At 44.7% G+C, this 13,908-nt stretch overlaps 1 protein-coding gene across 1 annotated transcript in view; it reads right to left on the bottom strand.

Annotated features, from left to right (window-relative positions):
• Positions 1–13,908, bottom strand: part of LOC146074989 (stimulated by retinoic acid gene 6 protein-like) — an 83,044-nt gene that overhangs the window by 21,611 nt on the left and 47,525 nt on the right. The window contains exons 9-12 of the mRNA XM_083183768.1: positions 6,286–6,394; positions 5,751–5,901; positions 3,301–3,376; positions 1,310–1,391 (exon numbers count right to left, since the gene is read on the bottom strand). Coding sequence (XP_083039894.1) covers positions 1,310–1,391; positions 3,301–3,376; positions 5,751–5,901; positions 6,286–6,394 — 418 coding nt within the window. The remainder of the gene's footprint in view (positions 1–1,309; positions 1,392–3,300; positions 3,377–5,750; positions 5,902–6,285; positions 6,395–13,908) is intronic.

Consider the following 13,908-nt stretch of genomic DNA (forward strand, 5'->3'; position numbering starts at 1 on the left):
CAAGTCAACAGTGATCATTTTTATTTATCACAGACACCAGATAGCTAGATAATGATTTAACAAATTAAAATCACAATATTGGAAATTGCTGATGTGGTGCTTGTTTCCTAGCACAGCCACACCGATTTGCATCGGGGTGATCGTGTTGGAAAAATTGCGTCGGTCGCATCGCATGCGACCAAATCGCATGCGATGCGACCGACGCGATCGACCCGATTTTTACATTGAATCAAATGTGAATAGGGCCCCTGGGACCCTATTTTACATTGGATTCAATGTAAAGTTTTCCCCAGACCCCCAATTTTACCCCCTCAACGACACCCCACGATTGAAGCCAACCCAAAGCGTGGCGAGCGGCGGCGGTGCGCGTCCTCCGACCTTTTCATACCCCTACTATCCACGTCGGCGTGGAGTTGAGAATATAAAGTGTGGCGAGCGCAGCGAGCCACCGAGCCCGAAGCGTGGCGAGCGCAGCGAGCCCCGCGAGGGGACGCGTATAACTTCACAGGTATCCGCATCCCCTCGTGGGGCACGCTGCGCTCGCCACGCTTCGGGCTCGGTGGCTCGCTGCGCTCGCCACACTATATATTCTCAACTCCACGCCGACATGGATAGTAGGGGTATGAAAAGGTCGGAGGACGCGCACCGCCGACACTCGCCACGCTTCGGGTTGGCGTCAATCGTGGGGTGACGCTCACAATGGGGTTGCGTAACCCATAACGGGGCCATATACAATCTGAAATGGGTCATATTGGCCCATTTCACATTGTTTCCTATGTAAAATGGACTTAATCAAGTCCATCTCATCTTTTGCCATTATAATGGCACAAGACCGACGCGATGCTCCCGATTTCAATGTTAAAAATATTTTAACATTGAAGCCTATGGCAAAATCGGGGGCATCGTGTCGGTCGCGTCGGGGGCCATGTTAATGCACGTGACCGACGCGATGCCCCCGATTTTGCCTTTGCAAAATGGACCTGATTTCAAAGGAAGTCGGGTCCATCGCGTCCATCGTGTACCTTAACTTTAAGGTACACGATGCCCGCGATTGTGGCTGTGCTAGGAAACAAGTACCGCTGATGTTTGTCATGCAACACTTGTTGCCCAAATTCAGATGTGACATGTTAACAAGTCTGCAACACTTGATCCATTCGCAACCTTAAATGCAGGTAGCCAACAGACCCTATACGGGTAGAGGGTGGGCAGCTGAAATCTGCTGATGTCAACTGCCCGCCTCCCGAATTTCCATGGGAATTCCATGGGAAATGTGTTCAGCCATAAAAGATATTCAAAAGAAGAAACTTACCACACACTGAGAGGATGAAGGTTTATGATATTTTATAGGAAGGAAACCTTTTTCTCCAATCCAAAGTCTCCTCATGTGTTTTCTATAACAATATTATACAAAAGAGTTATTAGGTAGTTTAACTAACATGGGGCCTATTTCAGATACTGTCTCAACTTCAGTGGTGTCACAATTAGGCAATTACAGGTACACCGCATTGTGCACCTACTAAGGTACCATTGTGATGCCAGAGTGATTAACAGGAATAGACACTCGTGCTCCTTGAAGGTGTACGACCGAAATTTAGGAGCATGGCCTAGCACCAGTAGGCGTGGCCTATGCTTACGACTCTGCAGTGAGGACACGCCCCATTTTCAACACTGTGGGGACATGGCCAGTGGCTGTCTGAGCTGTTGGCCATACCCCCAGCCCCTCTGTCTCAAGGGAATAGACACTGAGTGCTTGCACTGGGAAGGGGGGACCCCCTGAATGCCCTCACAATGTAGGACACTCCCAGCCCTGGGCAGGACGTGGGGCCATCCCAAAAAAAACAGGACTGTCCCGTGAAAATCGGAACAGTTTTAGGTATGTCAACTATCTTAGCCTCTACCACCTCTGACCACTAGCCACATTATGTGCCTGATCAGAGGGGAAATGTAAACAAACTGCTGCAACAATAATGGCTAGTCCAGCATCACATTAACCCATTATTATTCACCTGTATATCTGTATGTCGGTGCAAAGTCTCATCATAAAATAATATACTGTAGGTCTGTGTTCTGCGGAGTTATAGGACTGCTAGCTATGCTTTAGGCATACTTACCTACTCACCAGAAAGTTGTGGGAGACTCACGCTTTTGGGTGTAGTCCCCTGCAAACTGGAGTGGGTACTCCTCCTACCTCCTATCCATTTCCCAGGGAAGTGGGCAGGATACATAGATAAAGCCAAGAATTGTGGGTCCTCGCGGAGGGGTCAGGGCTAAAATGGAGGATCCACATTTCACAGCATTCACTATCATGACGTCAGGACATGCCTGCTTGGCTCCACCCCTCGGAAACCCCTGCTGCTTCACATCTCCCTCCCAAAGAGGTGTTTTAAAAGAAAGAAAGAGCGAGTGAGAAAAAGAGTTTTGGGGAAAGAGAAATAGAAAAGGGAAAATATGGAGTGTCAAAGTGTGTCAAGGAGAGAAAGGAAGAGACATGGAACGAGATGGGGATATTGGGGAGAAAGAGGGAGTCAGGGGGAAACATAGTGAGAGAGAGTCTGAGAAAAAGGGGGAGAGAGATGGAGTGAGAAAGGCTGTCAGGGAGAGAGAGAATGATAAAGAGAGGGTTTCAGGGAAGAGAAAGGGGGAGAGAGACAATAATAAGAGAGAGAGTGCCAGAGAACAGAAAGAGGGAGATAGACAATGAAAAAGAGAGGGTGTCAGGGGGAGAATTTGGGAGAGAAAGAAATGGAGAGAGAAGGTGTCAGGGAGAGAAAGGCAGAGACAGAGAGAGAGACAGCATCCTATAGGGACTTTCAGAGAGAGAGAGAGAGAGAGAGAGAGAGAGAGAGAGAGAGAGAGAGAGGGGAAGTGTGGGGAGGAGAGATAGGTGAAATCACAGTCGACATGGACACAGTTGGCAATGAGAATCGGACCCTCGCATCGCTCGCTTCGCTCGCAATGCTTCGGGCACGGTGGCTCGCTTCGCTCGCCACAGCTTTAATAACCTCCTCCACGCCCTAGTGGATGGTAGGGCATGAAATACCGCCTGTCGGCACATGTCGGCTCAAAAAACAGTGAAAATCCCCATGTCGACCTTATGACCAGTCGACCTTCCTCATGTCGACCTTTATGCAAATTCGACCTTAAGTCATGTCGACCTTGGCCCATGTCGACCTTAAGTCAGGTCGACCTTCCTGCCAGTCGACCTAGTGGGGTCGACCTAATGACTGTAGACCTAAGTTCATTCTAATAGATGACCGCTTCCCAAAATATAAGAGTATATTTGCATCAACAAGCTCTTACCTGTAGCAGACTAATATATGAAAGATATATGACACAGTAACTGCACTTGCGAAGAAAGTAGTGAAAAACCAAACACCTACAATAATATAAAAACAGCAAAAAATCAATACAAAGTGCAATAGTTCTGTAAATGTAAAGCATTGTGTAATACTGTATGTACTGTATAGTCTAAAATGTAATGGGTCTTAATCTTACAGCTCTCATATATTAGCCTGTTGCTAAAAGAAATTATCTACTTGTGTTTACTTTATAGGTTACATCACCAATAATAACCCTATGCTATATATTGTATAAGTATTTCTGCATACTCTGACAAAGGGCCTGATTCAGAGATGTACTGTATGTAAGCTATTGTTTATGCACATCTCCAACATCTTTAGATCTACACATGTGCAGAAACCACGCTGCTCACATGCAGATCTGGGGATGTGGTGTCGCTTGCATGCTACTGGCATTTAGGGGCTGCGGTCGTGAGCATTCCAGAAACCAGGGGCGCATTGGGCCCAGGTTCTGTGCATGCCAAAGCCAGTGACTGGGTCCATGGAGCGTGTTTTTATCAAATGCCCGATGTTCACACAGAGGGATTTGCTTTTGTGTCTTAAGGTGAAGCAGAGGTAGTTTATTGACACTGGCTATCAGGGCTAGATGAAGGTCTGTAGGGGCCCTGGACAACAAACTTGTACTGGATTGTATTGTATCTAGTCAGGGCCGGCACTACCACTAGGCAGCATTAGGCACTTGCCACTGGAGGGCGGTAATGAGCAGCAGAAGAAGAAGCAGCAGCAGCGGCAAAGCTCCCACCGAGGAGAGCAGGAAGAAAGGAGCTGGGAGCAGGTAAGTGAGATGGACCCTCCCCCCCGTAGAGTGCAGCGGCCGCATCACCACTCCCTATGGTGAAAGGTCATAGGGCGCCAGAGCCGTGCACCGCAATGGCATCCCTGCTCTCCCTGTGGGGAGAGCAGCTGCAGAAGAGGACCTGTTGCCGCACTGTGCTGGCGGCGGCAGCAGGGAGAGAGGGGGGAGGAGATGACCCGCTTCTGCCCATAGCCTCCCAAGCCGGTCTCTGTGGAGGAGGGAGAGAGGACCTGCTGGTGCTCTGTGCTGGCGATGGCAGCAAGGAGAGAGGGAGGAGGAGATTACCTGGTTGTGCCCATAGACGCTCCCTCCCAAGCTGGTCTCTGTGGAGGAGGGAGAGAGGACCTGTTGTTGCCCACAGCTGGTGGAGGAAGATCAGGGAGAGGACCCGCTATTTACCGAGTCCTGACGCCAGGCAGATCTCCTGCAGCTAGGGCTGCCACCTCACTCATCATGGATTCCTGGAGACTTGGTTTTAGGCTGCCTGGCTGGCACTGTAGCACAATGTACATAAAGGGCTGTATTCAATGCTGCTGGTGAGGTGGTTAAATGGCGGGGATCGCCGAAAACTATTGACGTTCACCGTTTAACTCCCGCGCTGGCCGCTCACTGTATTCATCATTCTGGGAGACCCTCGTTGTCAGAGGGCAGCGAGGATTCCCCCAAGCAGCGAGGCTTGTGGCTAATACAGGGAGCCCTTTCTAGCGGCTGCATACGCCATTTCCCTGTCACTACAAAAACCCAGCGAGGGGGAAACGGCATGTGCAGGAGGTCAGTTGACTACTGACCCTGCAAGCTGTGACAGCGAGTAGTCAGCACTGCTCGGTGCCATAGCTCGTAATTGAATACACCCCAAAGTCATAGTTCCATCAGTAAGTTACATTGGCACAGCCATTTAGCAGTCAACTTAAGAACTTGAACCCCCACAGTACATCGGGATGGGTGATAGCTCACAAGCATGGAATATATTAGACCTTCATTTTATTCCTCAGCTGTCAACTGCATGGAACAGCCCCCCCCCTCCCCCCACACTCCTGGTGCCCTGAGCTGCAGCGTACTTATTCTTTTGGTTAATCAGGCACTGACTATGGAGCTGCTAAGTGTAGCTGCTGCCCAGGATTGAATAGAGATACCAACCGGTTCCTTTGCAAGCTCAGCTGAACTGCGTACACATTAGTGGTCTATGTGACATTATGGAGAACATCAAAGCTACAGGTTAGGATATGGTTACCTAGACTATTTGCATGTTAACAGAAGAAGGATTTTCTCAAAACAGCCATGACACATTTGTCTTTTTCAAACTTCCAACAGCCACAACCTGTCATTCACCCTGCGACAAAGCTCACTGCAAGTGTAAGTGAGTCTGCTGATAATTGTTCTGGTGCGTAAATATAGGCCATTGCGTACAATCAGGAATTAGACAAGTAAACAGTATGAACATGATCTATTATGTTGCACATTTATTGAATATTTGCCTACAAAATCAATTCTGAAGGTAGCTATTGAGTTTGTACAGTCTAAAGTCAAAACTTGAAGCTCGGTGACAATTTTTTACATAAATAAATGTCAATATATAACTTTAAATAACTGCTTACCCGCAAAGGTACTATTGAACTCCTTAAATGAGGCAACTGTTTGGTTGTATCCTTCCCATGTCATATCAGGTGCCATCTGCACCATTTGCTCTTCCCACTGATCCAGCAGTTGTGTAATAGTGATAATTACACTGTATTCCACAATAACAAACTGTGGAATAAAATAAAGATCAGAAATTGAGACAGATTATATACTTGACTACAATGTTTGTCTCCTCTCTGGGAAACGCCAAGTAAATGCTGCTAGGGGCTGGCTTACACATTTAAGGGAGGGCTTACACTTCATTAGGCCCCGCCCACAACATGAGAAGGCCGCCATGATTTTCGGGTAGGGGATGGGGCTGACTTCTGTAAATAAGCCCCGGCCCGGCACCCAAATTCTAGTAACTTTCTCCCCATTCTTCCCACTTTATAAGGAACGCATTGGGAGTCTTTGGGAGAGTGGACAAATATGGTTTAGATGTAATAGAGAGAGATTTAGCAGGAAGATATAAAGCTGGAATGTTTTACAATGGTAAACCAACCTGTAACTTACAATGTACAGGCAGAACAGTGAAAGGACTGTAGTGCCAATCATTCTACTGGGAAACTTAAAACATGGATCCCAGGTGTATATTTTTCTTTCAAACCAGGATTTCTGCACCCTGAAATAAAGATATATATTGTTAAGATGTGAAACACTCTTAATAAGTGGCCTACTTTACAAAGAAATCATAAGCGACAAATAAATTGAGCTCAAAGGGCTAAATAAGCACTCAAAAGGAATTTCAAACTGGCACTCCGCAAATACTGTAAATACAAAGGGCCAAATTCGGTTAGCACCATTAAGGTAAATTAATGTTAATTCAACATTTACTTTAAATGTACCAGAAAAAAATATGAATATACTATGTCAGATGTTTCCAAACTCAGTCCTCATTGCACCCTAACATGGCTCTCCATACCAGAGCACACTTATATATATATTTTTTTAAAATAATTTTTATTTGATTTTTCCTTACATCAATACAAAAATACACATGAATAAAAAATAACATACATTATACATAAAAACACTAAACATACATGGTCTGACTCCATATTGCACTCTAAATCTTGACATAAATATATCTAGATACCTGCCTCTACATTCCAGCCTTATAGTTCTATCTCCAGGGTACTGTAGTTCTACTTTCATGGTATATCTCTATTTATCATAGAAACCGACGAAATTATCACACTATTTCCCATTCACCTATATCTAAGTAACCATTATATCTATTACACGTGTACAATTTTAACATACACATTTCTTCTTCAATACTTAACTATCTATATATCTTAATGTGATATTCTGTGCATACTATTTTTATTCTTCACATATGTTTTTATCCACCTCCAAGTTATTTTTAAGCTTGTTCATTTTATTCGTGTTAGCTATTTCTCTTACTCATTTTGATCACGACAAATACAATATCATTTCAATTCATTTCCCCCTAGACCTTTACGTGTAAAAATTTGTGATATATTGTGCATAGTCTTTCACTATTTTTTCATCACACAATTACTACTTCAAAAATACTATACTATATTTTTACCATATATTCACCTTATATCTAATTCCCATAGTAAACGGATCTATACCAACATCCCCATATTTTATAGAACTTCTCCATGCTATTTCGTACCAAATATATCTCTCGCTCATTTTTAAATATCTCATTAACAAGGCGGATCCAGTCCTTCCCTGCTGGCGCCATATCGGCCATCCAGGTGCGGGACAAACATACCTTTGCCAATGAGGTTAAAACGATTGCAAGCTTCTTCATGTCCGCAGACATCCCTCCACTAGACCATACTCCCAGTACCAAGGATCGAGGGGAAAATGCCTGCTGCGGAAAACCTAGTTTAACCATAAAGTCTTGTATCTTAGCCCAATATTTTTGAACTTCGCCACACTTCCACATTAAATGCCAAAAATTACCACCCAGATGTTTACACTTAGGGCAGGGGGAGGGTTCTTTACCTGAGAATTTACTTATTCTTTGTGGGGTTAGTTATGTACGCTGAACAATGTTATATTGAATTTGCTGAACTCTTAATGAGTTAGTGGAAATTCTAATATTTGCCAGGGCTATTTCCCATTCTCCCTCAGTTAACTCAGGTATATCTATTTTCCATTTATCAAAGAGACTGTTGACCCCGTCCTCATGAATTTTACCCATTATCTGTTTGTACAATTTAGCGGTGTTCTTTTTATTATCGTTTTTTTTTATTAAGATCTTCACTGGGCTATCCTGAATCTCTTTTCCTACTTTTTTAACATAGTCCTCTAGGGCACTTTTTAACTGTAGATAACTGAACAATTCATTTGCTCCCCAACCTAACTCCATTTGGAGCAAATTAAAAGGTTTCATTCTATTTTGCTGTAGGACTTGTCCAATAGAATTTATGTCGAGTTTAAACCTTAATTGTTGTAGTTCACTTTTTTGTAGAGTGTCCAATGAGAAAATGGCTGTATCTGGATCTAGTCCATTATATCCATATCTATCCGAGCTCCATTTCCATACTTTAATAGCTTGATTTAATATATGTGGGTGTTTTTTCGAACATCGGGATGTTAGGATGGCCTGGAGAGGTGAACAACCTGGCATAGCAAGATCTACCATTTTCACTAGCTCTTTTGTTTGACCCTCATCTGTTAACCACTCCCACAAATGCCCCAGCTGGGCCGCTATATAATATATTCTAAAATCCGGCAGAGCCAGTCCGCCTTTGTCCCGATCTCGGGTGAGTATGTCGTATCCAATTCTAGGAGTCTTGTTCCTCCAAATAAATGAGGTTAATATCCCTTTCAATTTCCTAAAAATTGAGATTGGTATATAGACCGGGGAATTCTGTATGACATATAGGGGGAAATTTACTAAAGGAAATGTGTAAAAAATAGGTGTAAAAATAGGTGTATTTGTATCCAGAAATACACTTATTTTTGACATTTTCTATCCCGAAAATACGACAATTCGTATTGGTAGCACATCAGTACGAATTGCCGTATTTCCGGATAGAAATTGTCAAAAATAAGTGTATTTCTGGATACAAATACACCTATTTTTACACCTATTTTTTACACATTTCCTTTAGTAAATTTCCCTCATAGTATTTTTGGAAGAACTATAACTCTACCTATATTGGTCAATGGTAATTTCATCCAGTTTTTACACTTTATCTTGATCTGCTCAATCAAGGGAAGGAGATTCAATGCGACGTACTCTCCCGAATTAACCGATATATTAATACCCAAGTAGCAACAGCTATTTACTCTAGGAATGTTAGTATTTATCTCATGAGATTCCTCCCCATCCTCTACCGGAGCCATAAGGAGATGTGACTTATCTCTGTTGATCAATAGACCAGAGTAAGTTCCAAACTCTTGTAAATAAAACAAAATTCGGGGGAGGTCACGCTCATAATCCGACATGCCCACCAACAAATCGACGGCATACAACGAGACAAGGCCCCCCATCTCCCCCACCCCTACACCGGGCGAGTTAAAATATTCTCTGAGTCTACACGCCACTGGCTCAATCGCCACTGAGAAGAGGGAGGGGGAGAGTGGGCAGCCCTGTCTAGTTCCCCGCTTTAATGGAAATCTATCCGAGACATACCCATTAATGGAAACTCTAGCCGTAGGCTTTCGATAGATGGAGAATACTCTTTCTATGTAAATGGATCCAAATCCAAACCCCTCCAGCACCGCTCTTAAATAAGACCACTCCAAAGAGTCAAAGGCCTTATTGGTGTCAAAAGAGGCCACCGCTATCTCAGTCCGTACCAATGAAGCCGTTTGCATATACAGTATGTAAACACTCTTCGAAGATTGATGGCTGTAGATTTACCAGCCCTAAATCCCGTCTGATCTATATGTATTATTTCATCCAGCACCAAATTCAATCTCCTCGCTAATATCGACGCATAAATCTTTGCGTCAACCGTCAGCAAAGAGATTGGACGGTATGATTCTGGCTTTAATGGGTCTTTGCCCTTTTTAAGAATGACGCTAATTACGGCTTCTGACATAGACTGTGACAGGGTGGTCTCCTGCTCCATCTGCTCATACAGATACAATAATCTAGGGGCCAAGGTGCTTCCAAACGCCCTATAGATCTCTGCTGGAAGCCCATCTATCCCTGGGGCCTTTCCCCCCGCCAGACCAGCAACCGCTACCTCGATCTCTTCCAGACTGATAGGCCGTTCTAGAAGTTCCCTTGACTCTACTGTCAATTGCGGTAACCCCAGCTTCTGTAGATAATTCCTACATTCTTCCCTGCTAACCGTGACTTTAGATTTATATATCTCGGACATATGGCTCACAAAAACATCAGCTATTTTGGGGGTTTCCGTAACAATTTCCCCGGCTATAGTACCTATTTTTGAAATTATATTAGATGGTTTGTCCGAATTAGCCATGTATGCCATCAGCTTGCCGGCTCTATCCCTATTTAAATAGGTTCTATGTGAGGCCTTTAAAAGCCGGATCTTTGCCATCTCCTGAAGATGAGTAGTCCAGGCCTTTTGGGCTATCAACCATTCCTGTTTGCTAGGTTCCGCTCTATCTATCTGAAATTTTTGTTCTAACCTCATCATGCTTTGTTCCAGGGACAATTCTTTTTCCCGGATCTGAGTTTTGACGTGAGCAGTTTTTTTTAATTAAGATACCCCTCAAATAAGCCTTGAAGGAATCCCACACAATTAAGGGATTAGAGGTGGTGTTATTATTTCCAAAAAAAACATCTATTTCAAGACTAATCTCTGTTAAATCACCCAGCCTGGTCAGCCATACTGATTGAAACCTCCAGTACTGGCAGCCCCGGCATGGTTGAGGATCCAACTGAAATATCAAAGGTGCATGGTCTGAGATGCCTCGACTACCATATTCTATCTCTGAGACCTTGTTGAGTAGTACCTTAGAAGCAAATACCATATCAATCCTAGAGAAATTATTGTATGTTAACGAATAGCATGAATACTGTGTTTTTTTCCGGGTTTTTCTCCCTCCATATCTCATATCACCCAACTTCAGCTGCAAATTTAGCAAGGGAAGAAATCCCAGCTGGACTGCTTTTTCTAGGGGTCCAGATATCTAAGCCATAATTCAACACCATATTAAAATCGCCCATACATAGAAAGGGATTTTCTAGTCTCGCCGCAATAAAATTTAATGCACTGCGCACAACATCGAAACGAAATGGGGGTGGGACATATATCCCAAGTAAATTTAATCTGACTGAATTTACTATACCTTCAAGAAAAACAAACCTGCCATCCTGATCAATCTGGGCAGTAATATGTTCATAAGCCACCGTTTTTTTGATCAGGATGGACACCCCACGGGAGGATGATGTAAACGGTGCATGAAAGGCAGCAGATATCCAAGGGCGCTTTAAAGATAACAATTTATCCCCCCATAGATGGGTCTCTTGTAGACAAATAGGGTGACATTCTATGCTTGCACATAAATGTGCATGTTTTTTTTTGCGCACCACATCGCCGCAAATCGCACTTTTAGAAATCGCATTTTTCAGCCAAAATGCGCATATTTAATGTGATGCGCATTGGAGGTTGAAAAGTGCGAGGAGGGGCGATTTGCAGCGAAGTGGTGCGCTGTATTTAGTCCTAAAAATGTGCGATTTTCAAGTCTGAAAATCGCACATTTGCAGGACAGCGCCAAGTGTAAAAAAAAAAAAACGAGCGCGGGGTCCCCCGCCCGAGTATAACAAGCCCCGGGCTCAGTGAGCCGGTGCTGGTGACATAAAATCAGGGTCCCCGACAAATAGGGGTCCCCTTGATTTTATGAAACCAGCACCAGACTCAAGGTCCGGCGCTGGTTCCCAAAATACGGGGGACAAAGTGACTAGGGGTCCCCCGTATTTTAAGAACCAGCACCGGACACAACCAGCCAGCAGGGTAATGCCACAGCCGGGGGAAACTTATTATATAAGCTCCCGTGGCCAAAGCATTAACCCCCTGGCTGGTCAGCATGGGCAGGGGTCCTGGGGAAGTGGGGACCCCCCCAATGAAGGGGTCCCCCCCCTCCAGGACTTACCAGCCCATGCTGATAGTCCAGGGCTGTCCCCGATGCCCCTGGGCGGTGGGCATCGGGCTGATGATTTGTGTAAAAAAAAGAATTCAAACTATTGTTTTACACTGGCAAACTATGAGTCCCAGCAAGCCTACCCCGCATGCTGGGACTTGGGGAACCACAAGTCCCAGCATGCGGGGCATTAAAGGGCCCGCTGGCACTTGTAGTTCTGCAGTGAAAAAAATAGTGCACAAAATCACACTGACACCCTGTAAAATAAAACTTTAATACACACAAAACACACACACACTGGCACTTACCTACCTTGAGCCCGTAGGTCGGTCCCTGGATCGTGGGTCCGTCCTCCGGGGCTCCAGGGCAGAAGAGTCCGGTTCCGGGGCCTTGGTCCTGGTTCCGGGGCTGGTCCTGGGGTTCCGGGGCTCCTGGCCTGCAGAATCCGGGGTCCGGGATCCGAGGTAGTCCAGAGGGGTACCTAAGGAGGCAAATCTAACTCACCTGCTCCCCGGCGGCGACCTCCGGTGACAGCGCTGCTCCCATGTGGTGCCAGGCTTGCAGGACTTTGACCGGCGCTGAGATGTTTCCTCCTCGGCGTCTCTGCACAGAATGATTTCTCGGCCAATCAGGAGCCGAGAAAGTCGGCTCCTGATTGGCCAGAAATCATTCTAACTAGAGACGCCGAGGAGGAAACATCTCTGCTCTGGATGCGCTGAGATGTTACTTCCTCGGCGTCTGTATTCAGAATGATTTCTGGCCAATTTTTTTTTTATTTTTAACCCTTTCTTTTATTTTTTACAGCAGAACCCTGCACAGAACATTGCGATCTGTGCAGGGTTCTGGCTAATTCGCCTAACAGACCCAGGTCTGAAATTAGTGCGATAATTAGTCACCTAAATAATGCGATGTGCAAATGCGCATAGCATTAAATAAGCGACTTGTATACTTTTGTATTGGAAAACATCTGGATGCGATAAAAATGCGAATTAATCTCGCATTTTTATTCCGCATACCTTAACGCACATAATATTCGATTTCAGTCAGTTAGCGCATCCCATTAAATTGGCGATTTCAGGGAAAAATGCGATATCGCCATTTTGTGGTCTAATTAACGCCAAAAAAAGCAGATCTCATCCCATAGAATGTTACCCATAATGTCTGCCTCAAGGCTTTTGCATTGCTTAAGTACCAATGACCTCTTAATTGGGTTGTTAAGACCCCTAACGTTCCAAGTCATAATTTTCACCATTTCTCTATTCTAATAGATCTTTCTTTAGTATACATATCCAAAACAGACCGAAACTAGCGATAAAGGCATCATAATTCATATAGTAATCAGCAGGCGAATTTCTTTCTTGCAAGCAAGATTGTATTCCCTGTCCCTTGTACTTAAAGGCATGGATATAGACCGGACAAAAGACATACATATAGACCAGACCATTCAGACAAACCACAAATAACATAACCCCCCCCCACCCCCCACCCTGTATAACCTCCCCAGCAAGGCATACCTATAATTACCCAGCTACCAAAACCCACCCTAGCCTATCCCTGAGGGCTTTTACTTGATACCACGCTTAGCACGGCCAAAGCCCCGGGCACTATTATTCACAAAAGAATAAGAAAAAAGAGAGGGAAATTATTTCCCAAACCACAACAATTTTACAGCATCCCCCCCCCCCTCCACCTCCGCAATCAGAACCCCTTCAATTTAAATTCTGTTTCTATTCTCCGGACATATGTGCTTTAGCCGGATATGACACATCCAGCCAGCTGGCAGCTTCCACAGCGGTGTTAAAGAATTTAAGCTCCCCTTTATCAATTACTCTGCGTCTCGACGGGTACATCATGGAGTATTTAATGTCCAAGTCTCTTAGTCTGGCTTCAATTTTCCAGAACTTAACTTGTCTTTCTGGACGGCCTGAGGTAGATCTGGAAAGACTGCTATTTTACGGCCGTGATAGCCGAAGTCAGGATTGTTCCTGGACAATTTTATCACTTTGTCCCAGTCCTTATAATGTAAGAACTTCACAATTAGCGTTCAGGGAAGAGCCCCTGGGATAGGTGCCCGGCCTGGAATGCGAT

Source organism: Crinia signifera, chromosome 1 (assembly GCF_055691185.1).
Source record: "Crinia signifera chromosome 1, ASM5569118v1, whole genome shotgun sequence".
Lineage (NCBI taxonomy): Eukaryota > Metazoa > Chordata > Amphibia > Anura > Myobatrachidae > Crinia > Crinia signifera.